Source organism: Schistocerca piceifrons, chromosome 1 (genome assembly GCF_021461385.2).
Source record: "Schistocerca piceifrons isolate TAMUIC-IGC-003096 chromosome 1, iqSchPice1.1, whole genome shotgun sequence".
Classification (NCBI taxonomy): domain Eukaryota; kingdom Metazoa; phylum Arthropoda; class Insecta; order Orthoptera; family Acrididae; genus Schistocerca; species Schistocerca piceifrons.
Window position 1 is genome coordinate 995,629,680 of NC_060138.1, and position 26,461 is coordinate 995,656,140.

At 42.7% G+C, this 26,461-nt stretch overlaps 1 protein-coding gene across 1 annotated transcript in view; it reads left to right on the forward strand.

Moving 5' to 3' along the window:
• LOC124777052 (thyrotropin receptor-like) overlaps positions 1 to 26,461 on the forward strand; it is a 476,722-nt gene that overhangs the window by 144,362 nt on the left and 305,899 nt on the right. The window contains exon 6 of the mRNA XM_047252324.1: positions 23,861 to 23,935. Within this exon, the coding sequence (XP_047108280.1) occupies positions 23,861 to 23,935 (75 nt within the window). The remainder of the gene's footprint in view (positions 1 to 23,860; positions 23,936 to 26,461) is intronic.

The window sequence follows — 26,461 nt, forward strand, 5'->3', positions numbered from 1 at the left end:
ATATCAGAAGATTCCAGTGAGGTATCCTCGGCTAAGGGTCAACATATGAAACGTCCCCTTTTTTCAATTATACAGGACTGTGCTTAACCTGACACACAATATTTTTAGCGCAATGCAATCTGACTTTCAGAAATCCCTACCAAAGAATGGCCCTGACTAACATTAACCTATGCATTTCACAAATCGCTTAACTCACAAAAATCTTGGTTACTCGAACTACTGCAATACAGCGAGCGCCACTACTGCCAGCTAAATAAAAGATTCAAACTACGGAAGGCACTAACTACTGATAGGCATAGTTAGCAAATGAAAGATTTTAATAGAGAACAAACAATGTATTTACCTTAATAGTCATAATATAAACAGCAGTTCATGACAAATTACAAAACTCCACCATCTCTCTCCCCACATCCACCACTGCTGGCGGCTCACCTCCAACTGCGCAACGCTACGCGCTGTTCACATCCAGCTGCCGCTGCCCAACACTACAATGGCGAGTTTTACAACAATGCAAAGCAGCCACAGACTGCACACAGCACAGCCAGTGATTTTCATACAGAGGTGGCGTTACCAATAAAAAAACCTAAACAGCCTACTTACATAGCCCCTATGCTCCCCACAAAAAAATTTTACAAATTGTTTTGGGCAGTGGCCAATAATGATTTGATAAAATTTTTCATAATTGCAATAACAAAGAAATCAAAGGCACACACTTATTGATACAATGTTGGTGAAAAGCTAAAATTTTCTCACAGTCCATAAAGACAGTCCTGATCATTCATCACAGTAACATGGCAGTGTTTTTCTCAGTGTGTTTTTCTGAACCAAGTTTCAGAGTGTCCATTTGTGTTGAAATCGAATCTACTGTGTCCTTTAAGTTTTCTTGAGTTTTTGCAAGTTGCGTAACCGAATCGGTGGATGCAACTGAGTCAATTTTAGCCCACAAGGTCTCATGATTTTCATGAACAATGGTTTGCAGTTCTTTTATGGCTGCTTCGTGATTCTGTAATGCATTTTCATGCCGCGAAAAAGTAGGTTGAAAATGCTCACAAATTTGTGTTTTTACGTCATTACAGACTTTTTGACATTTCGATTCGATTTTATGTAACTCAGTAGTTAAATCTTCACGTGTTTGTTCAAGTGTGGTGTCTAACTTTTGAAGATTTTGTTCCATTGTGTCCAACTTTTGAAGCTTTTGCTGTGTTTGTCTCTGATTTTGTTCCGTTGTGTCTAACTGTTGCTGTGTTTGTCTCTGGTGTTGTTCCATTGTGTCTAACTTTTGAAGATTTTGTTCCATTCTGTCTAACTTTTGTAGCTTTTGCTGTGTTTGACTCTGATTTTGTTTCATTTGTTGCATTAATTGCAATAATAATGTATTAGTGTCTGGAATCTGTTCCTCTATGCTTTTCGGCAGTGCATTTGCACCGGCAACATTCACATTTTGACAAGCAGAAAATGTGTATTGACTTATATGAGAAAACGGTGAGGACCCAAAACCTGAATCTACAGTATTTGCGAGATTGTTTCCTGTCATTTCGGATTCCTGAGGCGAGCTGTTGCCGACCGATCGATCGATAATGCTTCCCTGTTCACCAATTGTTTCACTGTGTACACCATTATTTGCAACCCGCTCCATTTCCCTATGCACAATTACCAAATTACTACTTTGAACATTAGTTAATTCATTACTCTGCGGCGCTAACACACTGCTTTCGTCTTCACTGTCATTTCTCAGTTTACTTTGGAGCCTAGTATTACGTTTTTCACACGCCATAATTGTCACAATATTTCACACGATAACACATAAAAGCACAATTTGAAGAGCAAAATAAAATAACATAGCAATGGAAATAATGTCTACTTAATTGCAAGCGCAGCTGCGAAATACTTGGTGCAAATTTACATGCATGCCACAAATGTTTCACTGTACAACAATGAAAAACTACAACTACAATGGAAATTCTCTCTATAATTACGCGCTGGCAATAAACAAAAGCTACACTAATTACACAAACTACAAGAAATATATCAGAAGATTCCAGTGAGGTATCCTCGGCTAAGGGTCGACATATGAAACGTCCCCTTTTTACAATTATACAGGACTGTGCTTAACCTGACACACAATATTTTTAGCGCAATGCAATCTGACTTTCAGAAATCCCTACCAAAGAATGGCCCTGACTAACATTAACCTATGCATTTCACAAATCGCTTAACTCACAAAAATCTTGGTTACTCGAACTACTGCAATACAGCGAGCGCCACTACTGCCAGCTAAATAAAAGATTCAAACTACGGAAGGCACTAACTACTGATAGGCATAGTTAGCAAATGAAAGATTTTAATAGAGAACAAACAATGTATTTACCTTAATAGTCATAATATAAACAGCAGTTCATGACAAATTACAAAACTCCGCCATCTCTCTCCCCACATCCACCACTGCTGGCGGCTCACCTCCAACTGCGCAACGCTTCGCGCTGTTCACATCCAGCTGCCGCTGCCCAACACTACAATGGCAAGTATTACAACAATGCAAAGCAGCCACAGACTGCACGCAGCACAGCCAGTGATTTTCATACAGAGGTGGCGTTACCAATAAAAAAACCTAAACAGCCTACTTACAATATGATAATTTAGATTTTTCGTATTTTGTGTTTCTTTCTGCATATTTATGCACACTACTTCAATAACTGATATTCTTTATTGCTCCAATTACTGCATCGAATTTATCTCAAATGCAATGCACATGCAATGCACAACGTGTTTGTTCTCACTATTTGTTACAAGGGCCTCGTATACTTTGTCAGAGCCTCGGAAGTAATATGCGCTACGTACGCACTACATCGTTCATTTGTTCCTGGTGTCTTACGTGTTTGATAATGATTACATTTGCCTATTGAACGTCAACATGTATACAGCTTTTGTTTCTGTCGAATTTATTTCTGAATGACTGAAAAATTTCTTGTAGAAACCTGTAGTGTATTAATTCCTGTCCCAATTTCCAAAATACACAGATACTGTCACGCATGCCTTGCTGTGCCAGCGCTCTCGGAGCAAAGCCTATCTAATCCGTAGGCGGATCCTCAAGGGTCGTTTCACTCTCATCCGGCTGCCATGTAAATCACGCCGGTCCACTGTTTTCTGGAGGTGCCGCTTGGTTATAATTAAAATGCAGCTATTCACAGGGGCCCAGTGTGGGCTGTAATCAACGTATGGCAGTGAAACTTGGTAAATATTCTAAGGCGTTAATGTGGAATACACTATGTGATCAAAAGTATCTGGACACCTGGCTGCAGATGAATTATAAGTTCGTGGCGCCCTCCATCGGTAATGCTGGAATTCAATATTGTGTTGGCCCACCCTTAGCTTGATGACAGCTTTCACTCTCACAGGCATACTTTCAATCAGGTGCTGGAAGGTTTCTTGGGGAATGGCAGCCCATTCTTCAAGGAGTGCTGCACTGAGGAGTGGTATCGATGTCAGTCGGTGAGGGCTGGCGCCAAGTCGGCATTCCAAAACAACCCAAAGGTGTTCCACAGGATTCAGGTCAGGACTCTGTGCAGGCCAGTCCATTACAGGGATGTTATTGTCGTGTAACCACTCCGCCACAGCCCGTACATCATGAAAAAGTGTTCCATCGTGTTGAAAGATGCAGTCGCCATCCCCGAATTGCTCTTCAACTGTGGGAAGCAAGAAGATGCTGGCCGCGCGGAGTGGCAGCGCGGTTTGCGGCATCATATCACGGTCTGCGTGGCCCCTCCCGCTGGAGGTTCGAGTCCTCCCTCGGGCATGGTCGTGTGTGTTGTTCTTAGCATAGGCTAGTTTAAGTTAGCTTAAGCAGTGTGTAAGTCTAGGGACCGATGACCTAATCAGTTTGATCCCTTAGGAATTCACACATTTTTAAGGTACTTAAAACATCAATGTAGGCCCGTGCTGTGATAGTGCTACGCAAAACAAGCAAGAGTGCAAGCCCCTCCATGAAAAACACGACCACACCATAACACCACTGCCTCCGAATTTTACTGTTGGTACTACACACGCTGGCAGATGACGTTCACTGGGCATTCGCTATACCCACACCCTGCCATCGGATCGCCACATTGTGTACCGTGATTCGTCATTCCACACTACATTTTTCCAATGTTCAATCGTACAATGTTTACGCTCCTTACACCAAGCGAGGCGTCGGTTGGCACTTACCGGCGTGACGTGTGGCTTATGAGCAGCCGCTCGACCATCAAATCCAAGTTTTCTCACCTCCCGCCTAACTGTCATAGTAATTGCAGTGGATCCTGATGCAGTTTGGAATCCGTGTGTGATGGTCTGGGTAGATGTCTGCATATTACACATTACGACTCTCTTCAACTGTCGGCGGTCTCTGTCAGTCAATAGACGGGTCGGCCTGTATGCTTTTGTGCTGTACATGTCCCTTCACGTTTCCACTTCATTATCACATCGTAAACAGTGGGCCTAGGGATGTTTAGTAGTGTGGAAATCTCGCGTACAGACGTATGACACAAGTGACCTGACCACGAAGTCCGTGAGCTCCGCGGGGCGCCCCATTCTGCACTCTCACGATGTCTAATAACTACTGAGGTCGCTGATGTGGAGTACCTGGCAGTAGGTGGCAGCACAATGCACCTAATATGAAAAGCGTATGTTTTTGGATGCGTCCGGATACTTTTGATCACATAGTGGAGATTTACTGCGGAAAAATGTATTTCAATCTTGGTCACCAAGTGAAAATCTGGCGCTATGAATGCAAGAAAGACTTATATAAATGTTTCTGTATGTTCAAAAATGGCTCTGAGCACTATGGGACTTAACATCTATGGTCATCAGTCCCCTAGAACTTAGAACTACTTAAACCTAACTAACCTAAGGACATCACACAACACCCAGTCATCACGAGGTAGAGAAAATCCCTGACCCCGCCGGGAATCGAACCCGGGAACCCGGGCGCGGGAAACGAGAACGCTACCGCACGACTACGAGCTGCGGACGTTTCTGTATGTGATAGGTAGGTATGGGACGTGCGCAGATAAGGTCAAAGAAGTGAAAAGACGTATTGTTGATTTTATCATTAACCGCCGCTTACACAGTTTGTTCAAAATGGGTACCAGACACATCGACGAGATTCTGTACAGCTCCAGATTTGCACCTGATGGCTAAAATTGGAATTAATTTTTTCCAGCGTAAATTGGTTCCGCATTAACTCATTAGCACATCTACCACGTTTCGCAGCCGTACGATAATTACGACCCACACTGGGCCACCGTGAGTTATAACCAACTGGTACGTTGTGTACCAGAGAATCGTGCACGCTTCGTCCTTTGCCAGGCAACCGGAGGAGTGCGAAATGACCCTAAGTGAGCTATGAACAGCCGTGTAGCGTGTCTACCCTGGCAAACCTTGTAACGCTATTGTTCACACTTCTACGACAACAACGAGTCGTTGTAGCAGTTCAGGTGACTATAATAGATAATACTGATGGCAACCGTTTGCTCTAGAAACCTAGTAACACTGATGATGCCAGATCTCAGATTTCTATCGTCGTGTGAAGTATATGGGTCGTAACGATCTTATTGACTGAGCTATCATGGCACAAATTAAAAAATCTATCTCACAGTTCCAAAATAGCACACACCCCATTGCGTAGTGAAAGATTCGTCTTTCCCATACATAGTACAACTCAGTAAAGCTGTATAATTTGATTGAAATTCAGCCAAACGACACTGAGAACTGTCCTGTGCATACTAGCCAGGAGTCTCAACATTGTGACTACTTGGAAATCGGAATCATCTTCAGCTCAACAAGGCTTCTTGCGGACTGAAAATCTGTCAAACGCCTGAGGTTCATTCATCTGCATTTACATCTGTATTCATATACATTCTCTGCAAACCACTTCGAAGCACATGGCGGCAGGTACGTCCCATGCTGTTAATTATCAGGGTTTTTTACTGTTCCATTCGGGTATGGAGCGCGGGAAGTACGATCGCTCAAACAGCTCTGTTCAGCCGAGAAACAGTCTAAGATTGTCTTCGCGATCTCTCTGGGAGCGAGAGGTAGAGGGTTGTAATATATGTTTGTAATATATTCATAGATTGTTTTCACAGGATAGCTTGCGTCTGTTTTCAAGCGCGTGCCACATCAGTTATTTCACAATCTTCGTGACACGCTGCAATGGGCCGAACAAACGTGTGACCACTCATTATGCCCTTCTTTGCGTCTGTTCGGGATCATTTTTTAGTCACATTTGCTTCTTTCTGACATTTCTTCATTGTAGATAATTGTGTCATACACGAAAAATCTGAATTTACTATTAATAGTTTCCGCAGAGTCATTAATAAACATGGATAGCAAGGATCCCAACACAGTTCCCTGGGGCACACAGGAAGTTACCTCCACATCTGTCGATGGCTCTCCGTCCACAATAACATGCTACCTCCTCCCTACCAAAATGTCCTCAGTCCAGTCAAAAATTTCGCTTGGTACTCCATGAACCATGGACCTTGCCGTTGGTGGGGAGGATTGCGTGCCTCAACGATACAGATAGCCGTGCAGTAGGTGCAACCACAACTGAAAATAGGTATCTCTTGAGAGTCCAGACAAACATGTGGTTCCTGAAGAGGGGCAGCAGCCTTTTCAGTAGTTGCAGGGGCAACAGTCTGGATGATTGACTGATCTGGCCTTGTAACACTAACCAAAACGGCCTTGCTGTGCTGGTACTGCGAACGGCTGAAATAGTGAAGGCAGCAGAGGATCAAATAGGTAAAAAGACGAGGGCTAATAGAAATCCTTGGGTAACAGAAGAGATACTGCATTTAATTGATGAAAGGAGAAAATACAAAAATGCAGCAAGTGGAGCAGGCAAAAAGGATACAAACGTCTCAAAAATGAGAACGACAGGAAGTGCAAAATGGCTAAGCAGGGATGGCTAAAGGGCAAATGTAAGGATGTAAAGGCTTATCTCATTGGCTCATTATCTCACTGGCTCATTTTCGATTTCAGTTGAAGACAGCATAGCACCTCGAACGTGATTGTTATGGGGATGGGTATAACATCCTGTGTCCTCCCTAGCCCCCGTATCCCCTGTACAGATCGCCTGGACCTATCACTGACGCGCCAGTTGTGATAGATCCTATATTTTCTGCAGAAAAGACAGTATCCACAGGAGACGGGAGAATTTGAGATATCATGGGTATCTCTGGTACAGATTCTAGGTAGCTCTCCCAACACATCCATTAGCTAAAGGTCATTTTCTAAACACTAAGAGCTGCACTTAAAATGTATATTAACCAGACTGGTATTCCGGGTATAACCTGTCGTCAGTGGAATCTGATACAGAGGAATAAACAACTGTATGTACATCAATTTCTATAACATGCCGACTTTATATGCATCTACTTACATTATGTATCTCTCTATCTATGGTAAGCGTATCAGTTATAAATTCTTTATGGTGCTAAGCGTGATGTGCATCTACAAAGCAGACAACCCAATTACAGCATGACTTTGTTATTACGACAGAATACAAAATTCGTCCTATATTACAGGACACAGGTTATCGTGTGCTGTGTTCTCCTGTATCAGATGCCACTGACGATGGGTCATACTCGCTAATACCGATGTGTCTAATAAACATTTTAAGAGCAGATCATGGTGTTTAGAAGATGTCCCCTGCCAGATAACTAAAACTGCTACTTTCTACGCTTTGGCGAGATTCTGTTAACTATGACTGCAGAGAATTGGCGCAGACGATGCCACATACCGATCAGGGCTGCCCCTTACGTACTTTCGCCGCTTTTCCACGAAGAACTCCACCAGGCTAGTTCCATAACAATTGAGAGGTTAGAAAATTGAAGCACTGATCATTGATATTTTCTTTTTGTTTGTATATGTGCTTGTTCATCACTTCTTTGTTTGTAATTGTTAATGTACTTGTGGTTGTGTAATAGCATCAAATAAATTCGAGAAATGAATCTCCTAGGCTGTGGTTAAGACATTTTTTGCAGTACTTTTTCTTCGAGGACTGATAGTCCCGCGAAGTGTGCAGCAAACTTCTGTGAAGCTTGGATAGAAGGAGAGAGGTAATAACAGAACTAGACGGTGTTGCCTTGATAGCCGATAGCAAGCGCATTGCACTGGAATGGCAAGGTTCTGTGTCCTGAAATCTGCCAGGAAGTTTTAAAACAGCCCACTCTACACTACAGTGTCGAAGACTCATTTTGTTTGTATTTCATCTTCCTTTTTTTCTGAGTATTTTGTCGTCATTTTTCTCTGATTGGCAGATATTGTGCTTGTGTTCGCAGAGAAAACGTTAAATAAGTAAATGCATTCCATACTCGAACATGTTTCCAATTAACGATTTGCATATCATATCATTTCATTTCATAACAGTCTGTAAGCTACAGACGTAGAAACCTCGCGTTCAAACACAACCGAACATAAAATAGTTATCCACATACAGCCTCGATACACCTACTGTCATGTTTCGTTTTTCACCGCTTTATCTCATGCAATAAAGTGTTAAAACACCATTTTTACTCACCTAAACATCTGAACAGATGGAATAAAGTAACATTTCATGACTGCAGTTTGGCTTAGAAGTTCTAACAACAGCCGTTGCACATTAAATTACATGAATTCATGTCCAGCTGCAATACAAACAACAGTACTTTTTCTATGTCTTCATCTGCATTTACATTAGTAATCTGCAAGTCACAATTAAAGGTCTGGCAGAGGGTTCATCGAACCACCTTTAAGCTACTTCACTGCCGTTCCACTCTCGAACAGTCGGGAGAAACGAACACTTCAAGCTTTACGTGCAAGCTCTGATTTCTCTTATTTTATTTTGATATTCATTTCTCTCTATGTGGATGGGCACCAACAAAGTATCTTCAAGCTCTGAGAAAAAATTATGTGGTTGAAATTCCTTGAGAAGGTCCAGCCGCAGCGAAAAACACCTTCGTTTTACTGACTGCCATCCCAGTCCATGTATCCAAAATGGTTCAAATGGCTCTGAGCACTATGGGACTTAACTTCTGAGGTTATCAGTCCCCTAGAACTTAGAACTATTTAGACCTAACTAACCTAGGGACATCACACACATCCATGCCCGAGGCAGGATTCGAACCTGCGATCGTAGCGGTCGCACGGTTCCAGACTGTAGCGCCTAGAACCGCTCGGCCACACCGGCCGGCCAGTGTATCATATCCATGGCACTATATCTGCTATTTCGCAATAATAGAAAACGAGCTGCCCACTTTGAAGGTTTTCGATGTCCTCCGTCAATCCTATCTGATGTGGATCCCATACTCCACGGAAATACTTCAGAAGAGGGTGGACAAGCGTATTGTATGCAGTCTCTTTAGTAGACCCGTTACATTTTTAAGTTTTCTGCCAATAAATCGTAGTCTTTGATTTGTTTTCCCCTAACATTATCTATAGGATCGTTCCAATTTAAGTTATTCGTAAGTGTAATCCCTACGTATTAACTGAGTTTACAGCCTTTAGATTTTTATGATTTATCGTGTAAGTGAAAGTTATCAGATTCTTTTTAGTGCTCATATGGATGACTTCACACGTTTTATGATTTAGATTCAATTGACACTTTTTGCACCATACGGGTATCTTGTCGAAATAATTTTGTAACTCGTTTTAATCATCTGATGACATTACGTGACGATAAAAGGCAGCATGCACCGCAAACAATCTAAGAGGACTGCTCAGATTGTCTCCTAAATTGTTTATGTAGATCAGAGACAACAGAGAGCCCGTAACATTTCAGCCGGCCGGAGTGTCCGAGTGGTTCTAGGAGCTACAGTCTGGAACCGCGCGACCGCTACGGTCGCAGGTTCGAATCCTGCCTCGGGCATGGATGTGTGTGATGTCCTTAGGTTAGTTAGGTCTAAGTAGTTCTAAGTTCTAGGGGACTGATAACCTCAGAAGTTAAATCCCATAGTGCTCAGAGCCATTTAAACCCGTAACACTTCCTTGGGGAAAAACAGATATTACTTCCGTTTTACTCGATGACTTTCCGTCAGTTATTGCGAACTGTGAACTTTCTGGCATGAAATCACGAATCCAGTCTCACGACTTAAACGATACTCCATAGACACGAAGTTTAATTGCTTGTGAGAAACGGTGTCAAAATCCTTCAGGAAATCCAAGAATGTGGACTCAATTTGACACCCCCTCTCGATAGCACTCTTTACTTCATGAGAATAAGAGCTAGTTGTGTTTCACAAGGACAAATTTTTCTGAATCCGCGTTGGCTATTTGTTAATAAATCGTTTCCTTCGAGGTGATTCATAATGTTTGACCACAGTGTATGTTCCAAAATCCTACTGCAAGTCGACGTTCGTGACATCTGTCTGCAAGTCAGCGAATTATTCCTACTGCCTTTCTTGAGTATTGGTGTGGTCTGTGCTGCTTTCCAGTCTTTACGTATGGATCTTTCTACGAGCGAGCCATTGTATATGATTGCTAAGTATGGAACTATCCTATCATCATACTCCAGAAGGAACTGACTCGTATGCAATCTGGACCAGAAGCCTTGCCTTTCTTAAGTGTTTTAAGCTGCTTCGATGCACCGAGGATATCTACATCTAAGTTACTCTGTTCAGACACTCTGCTTTAGTGGTGCTGTCATCAATATCACCACCATTGTTATCATGCAGTAGAGGTATTGATTGCGTCTTGCCACTGGTGTACTTTACATAAAAACAGAATCTCTTCGAGTTTTCTGCCAGATTTTGGGACAGAGTTTCGTTGTGGAAACTATTGAAAGCGTCTCGCATTGAGGTTTGCGTCAAATTTCGAGGTTCCGTAAAAGATTTCCAATCTCGAAGTTTTGCTTTCTTGAAATATGGCATGTTTTTTCGTTGCCTCTGCAGTGGTGTTCTGACCTTCTGTGCGTACGACTACGTGTTTTTAATTTATTGGGTATATACCTCTCATCTGCCGTTTATACTGTTTCTTTGAATTTAAACCACATCTTGTCTAACCTTAGATATTCAGATTGGAAGGAGTAGAGACTGTCTCTTAGGAAGGTGTCAAGCGCATTTTTATCTACTTTTTTAAATAGATGTGTAAGGTGGGAGAATAAATGGTCAGATTCGCACCTTACATGAGACCTTTACAAATCGCAATGAGAAACTGAAGATGGCACCTAACGTAAATCGGTAGTTATGAGAACATTTGCCTATCAATATGTAATGCAAAAAGCGATGACAGTCAATCAACAGTAATTAACATACCATTCCTATACAATGCATATCTTTGAGCGGAAGGTAGAACAGGGAATGCGAGTTGAGTCACTTTTAGTTTTGAAAAGCCAGCTCCACAACGGCATAGCGAAACCACGCTGTGGGAGTTACACTGGAAACCACTTAAATGGGTGGCAGGAAGGAGGACAGTGACCCCGGGACAGGTGATTCAAGCCAGAGAACCGCCTGTAGTGGGGCATCTGCACAAGGGCAGAGAAGAAGCTTTAGAAAACTGCGTTTAGGAATTCCAATGGGATATGAACAAAAGAGTGACGCATTTTCGTCCAGCGAGTGCAACACAAAGAAAGGTCAATGTACTTTAGGTGTCTAGAATGGGCACAAAAAGTCCGATTGGCGGAAACGCACTAGGAAGGAGAAAAATACTGAAGTTTCGATGCAGTTTGACAGAAGGGACTTTGTGATTGGTAGAGTGTGTTTCTAGAAAATAAGAAGAACACTCCTATTGGTCGGAAACAGCCGTGACGTAAAAACGGAACCTAAGTGGAGGGAGGCAGTTATGCCATGAGTAGGACAAGAGAGAAATTTTGAGACTGCTTCTCTGAACTGGCGTCAAGTGCAGAACAGAGTGCTTAACGCTCTGTACGACGCAGAGAAGAAATTTGTGTGGCCACTGCGTTCACAGCGGCTGCACTCCAGCTAAAATTTAGCTGTAGCAACGTTTAGCTCCAACTGTGGAGAAACAAACCAGCCATATTAGTTAATTGTTCTTGCGAGAACTGAGAGGGCAGTATAATATGCACGCTGCTCCAACCATGCGCATGTGTGTCACCACATAATAAGACTAGGGATGAGTACATGTTTTCTCGCATTACGAGAAACATAGTGAAAGTTTCTGCTGGAAAGTTCAGCAAAGGCCAGAGTAGTTTTTTAGGAATTTCAGTGGGAGAGAGCGGCCTTTCAGACAGCAGCACGTCGCAGATTAAGGTAAATACCGCGTGCAGAAGCGGAACTTTGTTGGTTTACCAGCTTGCACCCCCTGTAAACTCGAGTGGCCTTGGGTAATCTTGCGCTGAAATTTGTCACTTGACTAATCATCCACCGTAGACTTGATTGTCATCCTAAATAGTACCGAACTTTGAACCGTAATCGGACGATTTTCGTAGTATTGACCAACATCATAACGTATGTGTAGGAGCAATTTTGTAAAGAAACTCCCAATTAAACTTTCACGTTATTGGGCTTAGGATTAATGTAATGAAACTTCCAAGTAAACTTTCATAATATTGTGTTTAGGATTAATGTGCTTTCAGTAGTTAATATTTAAAATTGTTGTGTATAAACTTATTTCACTTTTTGATGTTGCCAAGATGCATTATCCATTGCGAGTTGAAAACTGTGTGAAAAGCTGTAATTTGGTGAGAAATATTGCGACATTAAACTTGTCATTTCACCTCACACATTTGTTCTCAATTCTAGAATAAGAAAAAATATAATCAAACCACACACTCGCAGATGTATTTTGTGCTTATTTTTGCTGGGTTTGGATCTTACGATACTGAGTCTAGCTACAACAACCTAGAGGTCGCTAATCCCTGTATGTGCCATGTTTGCTCCTCATCTGGCCAGGATTATTTGTTGCTAAGAGGTTAGGTATGTTTTCGCCAACATTTACATGACGAAAGGGCTAGCGAACTTGTTGTTCAAAACAGTTTTCTGAGAAGCCATTCAGTACAATTTCTGACGCCGTTCTATGCCTGCCACCGACTTTAAACATGTATTTTCAGCAACGTATCGAGGGAGATTGAAGTCATCACCAATTATAATCGTATGAATGGAGTACCTGTTTGGAATGACACTCAAGTTTTCTTTGAACTGCTTAGCAAATGTAACATGTGTCAGGGGATCGGTAAAAGGAACCAATTATTTTTTTTAATGCCCTGACATGTTTAAGCACCTTCATGCCACCTTCAGTTAATATTTTGATTCTGTAAAATACAAACGTGTTGCAAGTAATCATTATTATTATTCACGTATGGGCCCAATAGGACCACGTGAGATACAATCCATCAATGTCACTTTTTATGGTTGGCCTATCTTTGCGCCCAAATTTGTTTCATCCTTTCAGAAAGAAGTCTCTTTCTTTCATCAGACCTTGGTGTTAAAGTCCGTTTTCTAATTTCCCTCTGACCAACTTTCGAAGCAAATATCTTTTGCCTCAGCGTTTTTCTATCTGTAACGTCTACCTGAATTATACCAGCTAATTTGAGATCCTCCTTAATTGCAGCAATCCATTTAATTGGCTCAGTTTTTCCCTTACTTCTGTTTTCGTAGAATTCTACTATTTGTTTTGTCAACCTAGTGGGTTCTAGTCTTTTAATGCCCCATAAAATTTAAGTCTTCGTTTTCTCATGTCACCACGTATTTCTGTGTATTCTTCTATTTCCTTATTACATCTCAGCTTATAAGTTTCTCCATCAATAATTTTGAGGCCGAATACTTTCCTAATAATCTTTCTTTCTTCCTTTCTTTTGAATTTCTTCAATATCAGTCTTTCTATTTAAAATTAAAGTTTCTGCTCCATAAAAATATTCAGATTTGGTTACAGCGCTGTAATGCCTAAATTCAGTGAATTTAGAAAGTGATTTTTTATTATAAATATTTTGTATTAATCTGAATGCAGTTGGCATTTTCTGACAGCGATCTTCGTTCGCAATTTTTTCCAGGCCGTTTTCTTATATGGTTTCCCACACGTATTTAAATTGAGGAACCCTTTTTCTTTTTCCATATTTTGTGTTCAAGAGCTTTGGTGCTCATTTGTTGCATGTCATATAATCCGTTTTTTCGTATGATGTTTGTAGTCCTACTTTTTCTGCAACTTCTTTAAGAATTTCAATTTGTTTTTGAGCTGTGGTAATATCCATAGTTAAAATTGCCAGATCGTCACCACTAGTGAACAGACACTGATCACTTTGCCGCTTGCTACAAGATAGACGCAAAGTGGATTTAGTTTTATTTTGCCGTGGTCCGGGATTGCTTATTCTGCATTCGCAGCTGTCCACCATATCTGGTGGAACATTCACTGTCCGCCACCTGTGACGCGTCCAGTACCCTATGCAAGGGCGGATTCTTAGACTTTTCGTTACAAAGTCGTGAAGCCAGGATTAAGTTATCATCATTATACGGAAATTAGGCCTAAAAGCGGTACAAGGCTGATTATTGACTACAGAACCCAAAATTCTAGAAAATAAGAAAATAATCTGAAAACATAAACGTAACTATTTTAGGCATAATTTTGTTACAATAATTATTGTTAAAACATGTTACAGAACGGAATAAAGGTACCACTAGATAGTCCTGAAACATATTTGAGCAGTTGTTTGCATAAATCGGAGGACTCGAATTTTCACCATCACATCATTATTTCGAAAGTATTTCCTCGCAATACAGTGCTGTCCTCGCAGGCTGACGGGAAATACAGCTTTCCCAGCTCTCAGCTCTCTGTTTTGAAGAGACGTGCCGTTTACTTACGAAAGTATAAACGCATGTAAAGCATCGCGCCGTGTGGCTGGCCCTCGCCGACCACTCGGCGCTTGAGTTCCCTCTCGGGGGCACTCATCGTTCCAGTAACGTCTCTCTCTCTCTCTCCCTATCGATTTCAATCTCTTTCGAGTCTTCCGCTGACTGCAGGGGGCCGGCGCTGCACGCGAGAGAGCCACTAAGAGAATAACAGCCGCCTCTGGCCGCATACACTGCAGCTGACGCGCCACCGTAACTACTGCTCGTCTGCTGCCAACAGGTGTAGTAAAAAAGGAACGCCTCGGAAAACTGTTGAAATTATAAATAAAGTATCCCTGGCTCCAACATTGGTCTTCCATTTCTTTGCTGCACTGTCGATTTCGGTGCTACCAAATCCTCTTCTAGGTGCACCTGTTCGCGTTAAAAAAAGTTTACAAAACTACATTACTGTAGTGCGTGAACAATAGAAACAGCTTTATTGAAAGACTATGTGTTATAGGTTGTTAGATCTCTACCAGTCGTGAGATCTGATTAATGTACTTATGATCAGGTCAGGCTGTACGTAAAATTACTATTCCTTATAGTCATAGGCCAAAAATTTATACAATAATGTTTTCTAACTTACGCATGTCAAATGTCGTCATATGAAGAGTGGAAATGGAAGACGTTCTAAGTACGATTCTTTTCAAACACGCGTTTTCAGTGTTTTGTAAACCCTCGTTGCCAGTTTTGTAAGGACCTCGTCGCTACTTTTGTGGAGGCCGAATTGCCACTGTTGTTACGGTGGGCAGAGTTTGTGAGTTCGTGAAACGGCTTCTGGTGCAGTACACCGCTAACACAATTTCTCGTTGCCACTATTACACAGCTATCCCGCAGGATCAGGTAACAGGATAGGAGAACGAAGGTTCTACAACACTCCAATAAATTAGTAAGAAAGTCACACAAATGAGTTAAAAAGATTTACCTACTTTTGTGACTTGTTGAATGATTAAGTCTGTAACATTGCTTGTAATATAACACAAAAAAGGCTCTCAATCGTAGGTAGATTTCACAGTATATAGCAAATGTGCGAATTCGTTACAGACGAATGGAAAAACTAGTAGAAGCCGACCTCGGGGAAGATCAGTTTGGATTCCGTAGAAATATTGGAACACTTGAGGCAATACTGACCCTACGACTTATCTTAGAAGAGAGATTAAGGAAAGGCAAACCTACGTTTCTAGCATTTGTAGACTTAGAGAAAGCTTTTGACAATGTGGACTGGAATACTCACTTTCAAATTCTGAAGGTGGCAGGGGTAAAATACAGGGAGCGAAACGCTATTTACAATTTGTACAGAAACCAGATGGCAGTTTTAAGAGTCGAGTGACACGAAAAGGAAGCAGTGGTTGGGAAGGGAGTGAGACATGTTGTAGCCTATCCACGATGTTATTCAATCTGTATATTGAGCAAGCAGTGAAGGAAACAAAAGAAAAATTCGGAGTAGTAATTAAAATCCATGGAGAAGAAATAAAAACTTTGAGGTTCGCCGATGACATTGTAATTCTGTCAGAGGCAGCAAAGGACTTGGAAGAGCAGTTGAACGGAATGGATAGTGTCTTGAAAACATCAACAAAAGCAAAACGAGGATAATGGAATGTAGTCGAATTAAGTCGGGTGATGCTGAAGGAATTAGATTAGGAAATGAGACACTTGAAGTAGTAAAGGAGGTTTGCTGTTTGGGGATCAAAATAACTGATGATGGTCGAAGTAGAGAGGATATAAAATGTAGAGTGGTAATGGCAAGGAAAGCGTTTCTGAAGAAGAAAAATTTGTTAACATCGAGTATAGATTTAAGTGTCATGAAGTCGTTTCTGAAAGTATTTGTATGGAGTGTAGCCATGTATGGAAGTGTTGTATTCGGCTGGCAATTGGCCGAGGCGAAGTCGGTATCTTCATTCTCAGCGCCGTCCGTGGCGCTGGTGGAACTCGCGTTAGTGGCGAGTCTCTATGGTACTGGCACCAGCTCACATCTTTGAGCCTGTGGCGCTTTTGCCCAGGATGTGTCTCGTTCGGACGACACAGCACAGTGCTCTTGTGTTCTCGATACTCTGCTGCATGTTCCTATATTAGTTCCAAATGTCAGATAATGGAGAAAATACACTACTGGCCATTAAAATTGCCACACCACGAAGATGACGTGCTGCAGACGCGAAATTTAACCGACAGGAAGAAGATGCTGGATATGCAAATGATTAGCTTTTCAGAGCATTCACACAAGGTTGGCGCCGGTGGAGACACCTACAACGTGCTGACATGAGGAAAGTTTCCAACCGATTTCTCATAAACAAACAGCAGTTCACCGGCGTTGCCTAGTGAAACGTTGCTGTGATGCCTCGTGTAAGGAGGAGAAATGCGTACCATCACGTTTCCGACATTGATAAAGGTCGGATTGCAGCCTATCGCGATTGCGGTTTATCGTATCGCGACATTGCTGCTCGCGTTGGTCGAGATACAATTACTGTTAGCAGAATATGGAATCGGTGCGTTCAGGAGGGTAATACGGAACGCCGTGCTGGATGCCAACGGCCTCGTATCACTAGCAGTCGAGATGACAGGCACCTTGTCCTTATTGCTGTAACGGATCGTGCAGCCACGTTTCGATCCCTGAGTCAACAGATGGGGACGTTTGCAAGACAACAACCATCTGCACGAACAGTTCGACGACGTTAAGAGCAGCATGGACTATCAGCTCGGAGACCGTGGCTGCGGTTACCCTTGACGCTGCATCACAGACAGGAGAGCCTGTCTACCGTTCATTCGATCCCTGCATAACCCTACATTTCAGCAAGATAATGCACGACCGCATATTGCAGGTCCTGTACGGGACTTTCTGGATACAGAAAATGTTCGACTGCTGCTCTGGCCAGCACAATCTTCAGAAATCTTACCAATTGAAAACCTCTGGTCAATGATGGCCGAGCAACTGGCTCGTCACAATACGCCAGTCACTACTCTTGAAGAACTGTGGTATCGCGTTGAAGTTGCATGGGCAGCTGTACCTGTACACGCCATCCAAGATCTGCCCGACTCAATGCCCAGGCGTATCAAGGCCGTTATTACGGCCAGAGGTGGTTGTTCTGGGTACTGATTTCTCAGTATCTATGCACCGAAATTGCGTGAAAATGTAATCACATGTCAGTTCTAGAATAATATATTTGTCCAATGAATACCCGATTATCACTCGCATTTCTTCTTGGTGTAGCAATTTTAATGGCCAGTAGTGTATATATATGAAGATGATATCTGTTCTTTCGGACATGTCCGAAAGAACGGATACCATCTTCATTTATAGTTAAGGCTCACCGGCCACTTGACTAACCTCTTCTGTGCGGATGCACAAACAGTGCCCGAACTCTTGGGAATCGGCAAAAAGCCGCAAGTAATGAGTATAATGGGCAGGGGCACTATGAATATAGTGCGGAACAATAAGTTAGGAATGTGGGTCTCACGGGAAGCGTGCCATAGATAAGCCCCTCCAGTCGCACTATCCTCTGTGTTCTCGGTGGCTCAGGTGGATGCCGGCACGGTGGCTCAGTGTGTTCAGTCAGAGAGCTATGTGGCCTGTGTGATAAAAAACTGAGTGAAAGGCTCAACAACGAACTTGAAATGATGTCATGTGACGTCCGAAACGCCCAAACACAATGATAAAAAAAAAGAAAAAGATGGATAGAGCGTCTGCCATGTAAGCAGGAGATCCCGGGTTTGAGTACCGGTCGGGGCACACATTTTCAACTGTCCCCGTTGACTTATATCAACGCCTGTATGTAGCTATGGGGTATTCATTTCGTTGTAATGGAGAAAATGTTTAAAACATTCATCACTAGAAGCTGCATGGTCTTTGTCTCAAGCAGTGCTACCATCAGGAGTTCAGTCAACTAAAGCTATGAACTCATTCCAGGTAATTCCTGTGCGTACAACTGACTTCTCAGATTTTAAAGATGCTGCTGAAACATTGTTGCCAATGCAGACGTGTAAGATCTCCATGTACAGTATGATCAAAGTATCTCATACTTGCCCATCTCATATAGCTATCAAAAACTCTTACTATGAAACAGAAGAATGGAAAAATGTCAGTGCATTCAAAAGTGGAAAGACAGTGGAAGATGTATATCACGCCGTTCTTCATCCCAAAGACCACCTATATTTATCAGTTACAGAACAGAAATACTTGTTGACTATGTTGCCTCTTCTTTCTCAACAGAACAGGGAATTTTACAGTAAACTTTGCAACGCAGTAAAAGTGTTAAAAAAATCAGAAGCCAATAATGGGTGTAATTTCGTTATTCTGTTATAAAAAAAGGAAGAGAAACGAGAATTTTTTTTTTGGCTGCAGTTCTACTGGTTAAACCAGCAGTTCTGTGTTTATGTACTTGTATTATCACAAATAAAACGTAGAGCTTCAGCGTTGACGGCACTCCTGGTAAGGCACTTAGGACCAGCCCGGATCTGCGTTATTTCCGAGCCTGGGCATAAACTTGACAATGACACAGCAAATTCTTCACGTTTCTTATTTATTTGATAGATCACACTCGATAAGGTCTAACTTTGAGGTACATTCTTGAAGTAAAATGACGAAATTTTTGCAATACGATATTTTAGGGTGGAAAAGTTCTGCATCCTCGGCTACAATTTGCATGAGACTACCTATTAGTGCAGAAGCGGTTCTACTCTCGACTCTACATAATTTGCGCGAATGTTAGCACAAATATTTAATTTCTTGTAGAGAACACCGAAACATAACCTCACTCTAGCACTGCCCGCAGGCTTCACACACAGCTGAGTCTGACTGCGGTATAACCCGTTATATATAAAAGGCGTTCACGAAAACGGAAAAGGAAAAGGCATCCATGTCAGCCCTATCTCGAGGTTGTGCACTGTGTCTGCCTGCTGCGCGTTTTCCGTAGTAGAAAAGATATTCACAAACGTCTCGACAAGATCGAGGCTTGGCCGTCCTGAGAACTAACCGCTTCCTCATTTTTTGATAGAAGTTGTTTTTGCGTTATAATAAATTATAACATCCTAAGGGGGAGCTCAGACAACACTAGTTGGTTTGTTTTATATTCTCATAGAATAAAATTAAATGTGCAGTTTCTAATGCTACTACACTTTTACAATGATTTGTTCACGTCTCTTGCTGTTCAATCAGCATTGCGTAAAAGTTAATAAATCAATTCGGATTTCGAGAACGCTCTTATTGCATGAAAAGTAGCGCTGTTCCGTCATAGTCTACCTGGCCACTACAATGAAGGCTGTGTCTAATTTATAGCGGTGAGTCCAGTTACGGTATCTGAAACATGAAAAGTCATAGGTTGTACCATTAATCGACAGTCCACTGCCGTGTAGCTGTCTCCAATCGAACCGCGTCCCTGGGTCTCCCTTTTTGGAATATGTGCCCTGGACACTGACAAAGTAGAACTTGCAATGCATAGGTTCAGTAGATACCATCAAACCAGAAAATGTAGATTATTAAAGCCCTGAAGTACAATTGTTCACAGACAGCTGTGTATAATAGTGTAGACTGCAAATACGAGGGTGGGTCAAATGAAAACTTTAAATTTGTAATAATAAATCGAAATTTCGCGCCGTTATCCTGTAAGTTGGTAAGTATATTACAAACAGCGCGCAGAATGGCCTGTAGGTGGCAGCATAGTGCAGATGCACACATACCGTCGCAGTATCAGTATAAAAATGGCCGCCCCACTTGCAACTTGCACCAGGGAAGAACAGCGTTCTGTTATTCTGTTTTTGCGTAATGAAGGTGTGAAACCTATTGAAATTCATCGACAAATGAAGGTTCAGTATGGTGATGCACGTTTCTGACAGCAGAAAGTCTACGAATGGAGTAGGAAGTTCGCAAATGGTGTGACTTCAGTGGAAGATGCTCCTCGTCCAGGTCAGACACAACGAGTTGTGACTCCACAGAACATTGCAGCAGTTGAAGCCATAGTCAAGGAAAGCCGCCGAGTGACACTGAATGACACTGCAGCATGTTAACAGATTAGTTCTGATGAAGAGGTACGCCACGCGGTGCATGAGTGGTTCCACGGACTACCAAAAGAATTTTTTCTAAAGGAATTTATGCACTTTGTAAGCACTGGAGGAATTGCATTGAGCATGGGGGAGATTATGTTGAAAAGTGATACAGCTTTGTACCACTTCTACACAATAAATAATATCTTAAAAAATATTTAAGTTTTTCATTTGACTCACCCTCGTATTATATATCGAGCCTGGTGAGACTAGAAAGAACCGCAGTTCAAGCGGTAAGTATAGAACAGTCTTTTATTTGGACAGATTTACCTCATTAAACTTGCTACAGATAGGCGCAAGTCATGCTCTGCGATATTGGGCTGCGCATACATTGGTATTTCACCACACCATAGAAAAATATATAGATATGTGTGACAGAGAAATTGTCATATAAATAGGTGTTTGTCACCAATCGCAACAAAAACGTATAGTAAATATTATATATTACGCAGGCAGCGAAATGGTGGCCTTTAAAAAAAAGGAAAAAAAGGTTGGAGTATACAGGAGCTAAACTATTTCTAGGTATAAAGGTCTCAGCAGAGTGGCAGCTTGGAGTGCAAATTATTTCTGCAATGGGTAACAGTAGGAGTTCAGCTAAAGATCGAAGTGCCATCATTTTTGCGCAAAAAGTCTCAGACCTTAAAAAACAAACATATAATCTAAGGTAATAATTCACGGCAGATCCTTACAATGGGAGAAATATGGGGTAATCAGAATGTCATAATGCATACAATAATATTAAGGAACCAAGGGGGTGTTGCATACATGGCACACCACAGTCAGAAATCTACTAAACCTATGCATTTCAGGTTCTGCTTTGCCACTGTCCATGTCACTGTTCCCAATCCTTTCCCCCACCCCCCGCTCTCCCTCCCCCCAACAGACAACGTAGCACTTACAAGACGTATATCGTAACTACTCCATCCCGTAAATGCATTTCTCTCCCTTGCTCGTCATTCATTTATGTAATAATAATTCCATGTACGGCACTTCGTCGCTTTCGTGTATGCCTACACCTACCCCATCGATCCTAGAGGGGAAAAGGGGTCAACATGTTGACTTGGAATTTGAACCACATGTCTCTCTGTCTTCTGGGTTAAAGGCAGAAATAAACATTCCCCGGTTAGGTTCAAATGGCTCTAAGCACTATGGGACGTAATGTATGAGGTCATCAGTCCCCTAGACTAAGAACTACTTAAACCTAACGACATCACACACATCCATGCCCGCGGCAGGATTCGAACCTGAGACCGTAGCAGCAGCGCGGTTCCGGACTATAGCGCCTAGAACCGCTCAGCCATAACGGCCGGCTGCCCGATTTGGAATTCGATCCTGAGACCTTTCGGTTTCCAGGGATTCTCTTTATATTTTAACATTAGATCGCTGGGCACAACATATTCACGGTGTTGCTGAATAGGACCACGCACGAGCGCTCATTTGTGTGTGAGTATGTGTGTCTCCGAGAGAGAGAGAGAGAGAGAGAGAGAGAGAGAGAGACCAATGAGCTGAGCGGGAAGGGGGAAGAGGGGCGGGGGGCTAAGGGACAGAAATGTTTCCCTGAAATGCAAATCAACACTTTTCCTGAAAGCGTCTCGACAAGGTCAAAGCTTGTTCATCCTCATTACTAATGGCTTCCTCATTTTTTGATAGAACTTATTACTTACGCAATAACAAATCAGACCTCTTAAGTCGATGGTGATATGGTGTGCTGCATGGTGACATAGTATATTACAATATTATTGAGTGGTGTACACCAAGGTGACAAAAGTCGTGGGATACCTTCCAACATCGTGTCGGACCTCCTTTTGCTCGGTGGGCTGCAGTAACTTGACGTGGCATGGACTCAACAAGTCATTTGATTTCGCTGCATAAACGTTGAGCCAAGCTGCCTCTATAGTCGTCCTTATTACGAAAGTGTTGTCCGTACAGGATTTTGTGCACAATTAAACTCTCGATTATGTTCGATGGGATACATGTCAGGCGATCTAGGTGGCCAAGTCATTCGCTCGAATTGTCCAGAATATTCTTCAAATCAATCGCAGTAATTGTGGCCCGGTGACATGGCGGATTGTCATCTATAAAAATTCCATCGTTGTTGCAAACATGAAGTCCATGAATGGCTGCATATGGCCTCCAAGTAGCCGAGTGCTACCACATTTGGGCCGGAGAATCCATTTCATTCCAGGTGAACACTGTCCACACCATTATGGAGCCACTAGGGTTCATGATTCGTGGGGTCTGCGCCACACTCGAACCCTACCATCAGCTCTCGCCAGCTGAAATCGGGACTCATCTGATCAGGCCACTGCTTTACAGTCGTCTTGGGTCCAACCGATATGGTCGCAGGCCAAGGAGACGCCCTACAAGCGATGTCGTACTGTTATCAAAAGCACTAGAGTTGGTCGTCTGCTTTCATAGCCCATAAACGCCAAATTTTGCCGAACTATCCAAGTGGATACGTTAGTCGTGCGTTCCACGTCGATTTCTGAAATTATTGTGCATGTGTTGCTTGTCTGTTAGCACTGACAACTCTAAGCAAACGCCGCTGCTCTCGGTCGTTAGTGAAGGCCGTTGGCCACTGCGTTGTCCGTGGTGGGAGGCAATGCCGGCAATTTGCTATTGCCGGCACACTTTTGACCCTGTGGATCGCAAAATATTGAATTCCCTAGCGATATCCGAAATGTAATGTCGCATGCGTCTAGCTTCAACTACTGTTCCACGTTCAAAGTCTGTTAATTCCCGTGCGGCCATAATCGCTTCCGAACCCTTTTGACACGAATCACCTAAGTACAAATGACAGCTCCGCCAATGCACTGCCCTTTTACACCTTGTTCACGCGATGCTACCGCCATCTGTATACATGCATATCGGTATCCCATGACTTATCACCTCAGTGTATATTTCAGTAATAAGTACAGCATATTCACAAGTCACCTGAGTGGCCAAAGACCCCAGTGCCTTGTGACGACCTGTTTGTGTTTCTAGTGGTTAGCTGCTGCTTTACCGAGACGTGATGAGTGGACGCCGTGTGTTCGCAGGAGCCTCAAAGGCAACTGGCAGCTGTCCTACCTGCACGAGCACGCCTTCAGCGGCATCCACAGCCTCGCCGACTTGTGAGTACGTCTCAGATCTCTTTATTTCGCTTTTTCCGTTGCTTCCAATATAACGCATGGCCTTCACAGCAACGCTCGTTGTTCTCTAGCAGCTCATATGCATGCTTCATTTGTGATTTCCTGTCAGCTCTTTTCCTCACTGCATCAACTGAAATCGATCTGACGTAAGTCAGTGGTTAAGATAATGGGTTTATTGTCGGGCGAATTTGGGTTCCACACCAGCTCCATCCACCCTTGTTTAGCTTTTACATGTTTTCCTACATAATTTCAGGCCAATTCTGATATAATTCTGTTAAAATATCAAGATCTATTCATTTTCGAATTTTCCTAGCTGGTGCTTCGTGTAATAATATCGAAGTGACGTTCTGACGTTCCAACCATATACATGTCTCTTCGTTTCTTTTTCTGGAACCCGAATTTATTAGCAATGAACTTGCTAAAAGATCTAACAAAATCAAGGATAACACTGAAGATTTTTTTCTGATACTAAACTAAATTGATTCCAAACTAAAGTGAAGCTCTCCCACAATAGCTTGAAGCTACGAACTGATCGCGTGTTACGACTGTATTCGTTCAACATCTTTTTCACTTCTGGAACTCCACTTACTTTTTAACTTGTGTGGACGTCATGTCTCCAAAAGATCAGTAATGTCCTCCACATATTAGAGAGCACTGCACTCCACCTTTCCCTTTTCATTTGCTTACACTTGCCAATATGAATCCTCTTTCAGATTGTCATTACCCCTTTTCCTCACCTGTATTGATCGCTTACTTGTACCCACTATGTGCTGTAAATTTCTTCGTCACTAATCCCGTTACACTGCCACGCCTTATTTTTTGCTATTACCATATCTTCTGTTATTATTATTCATGTTGTTAATTATAATTATTTTCGTAATTGCTATCCAAATATTTACATAAATGTATCTAAATCACAAGCTCTACAGTAAATTAAGAACTTGTTTAACTAGATTTTTTCTAAAATTTATAGCTCGTTGTTTGCGCAAGTGAATAAAAAATTACATAAAATAAACAAATATATAAATACAGGTTCTCAAACACGTGCATTCAAATTCCACCCAGGCTATCCAAATTACACTCTCCAGTCACATTAACGTGAAAACCTGTCAAAAGCCTGAATAACGACCTTTTGCAGCGCGGACCGCTGCTAGACGTGCAGAAGAGAGTCAGTGGCATCCTGGAAGGTACCGCAGGGATGTGGCGCCATGCCGACTCCACTGCGCGGCCAACTGCGCTACGTTTCTCGATCGGGCATCCATGGCGCGAACAGCCCGATGTAAGTGATCCCACGGATTCTTGGTTGGGTTTAAATATGGGGAGTTTGGTGACCAGAGGAGTAAGGTAAACTCGCCACGCACGTCTACTGCTGTGTAACACGGTGAATTGTCTTGATGGAAGATGCCATCATGTGGAGGAAAATCAAGCTGCACGTATGGGTGGAAGTGGTGCCCAGGGATAGATGGATACTTGTGTTGATCCATTGTGCCTTCCATAAAGATAATATCATCCAGGGAATGCAACAAAAACATTCCCCAGTCTGTAAACCTCACTTCTTTGGTGTGGATCTCCCCACCATTGGTGTAGGATGTTTGCTTTCAGAGGTTGCACACGTTACACACCATGGGATATCTGTCCGAAGGAGCCACCTGTCACCAGTTAGTGGACGTCCAGCTGCGATACTGCGGTCCAAAATCCAGTCTTTGCCGCCGATGAACAGCAGTCAGCATAGCTGTAGGAACCAGACGCCTGCTGTGGAGGCTCATATACAGCAAAGGTCGCTGAACGGTCATTGACGACACACTGTCGGTAGCCCCCTGGTTCATCTGAACGGTCAGATATTCAACAGTCTCCCATCTACCGCTCGTACACGTCTCCACAGTCGTCGTTCATCCTCTCCATCTATTGCCCGTGGTGCACGATGTTTGCGTTGGCGCCAGTTAAGGAAAGCGCTAATTTGCCAAGCACCGTATACTTCGCCGTTTCGGAAATATTTCCACCCTTGGCCCGAAAGCCAATGATAATGCCCTGTTGGACATCAGATATGGCGCTGCGTTCCCGCATTGCGGCAACGGCTGCGCTGTTTTCCGCGTCCCCTCAGACAAGTTGTATGCACCCTCCACAGCTAGTGGTGCCACCTCCCGTCTGTGAGTGGTTACAGCATGTTGACGTCGAACATACGTGGTGGTCACTTTAATGTAACTACACTGTGCAAATCTGAAACAGCTACCACTATCGGACTGCGAAATTCACTGACAACTACACACCCAATTCAATACAACAGCCCTTCATTTTCTTCTCCAGATCGGGTCTCCCAGGCGTGCCAGCTCATTCTCTGATCTTGTGGTCGGGATCCATAACTTACCACTCCTCTCCCTCCCTTCAAACCACATATTCTAATATAGCAACGTAAGTTCTTGACATCATATTATCCAAATCACGTGCTCATATCCTTTCAACTTTCTCGCGGAAGTCATGCAAGTTCCTCACATAAAATAAACTTGCTTA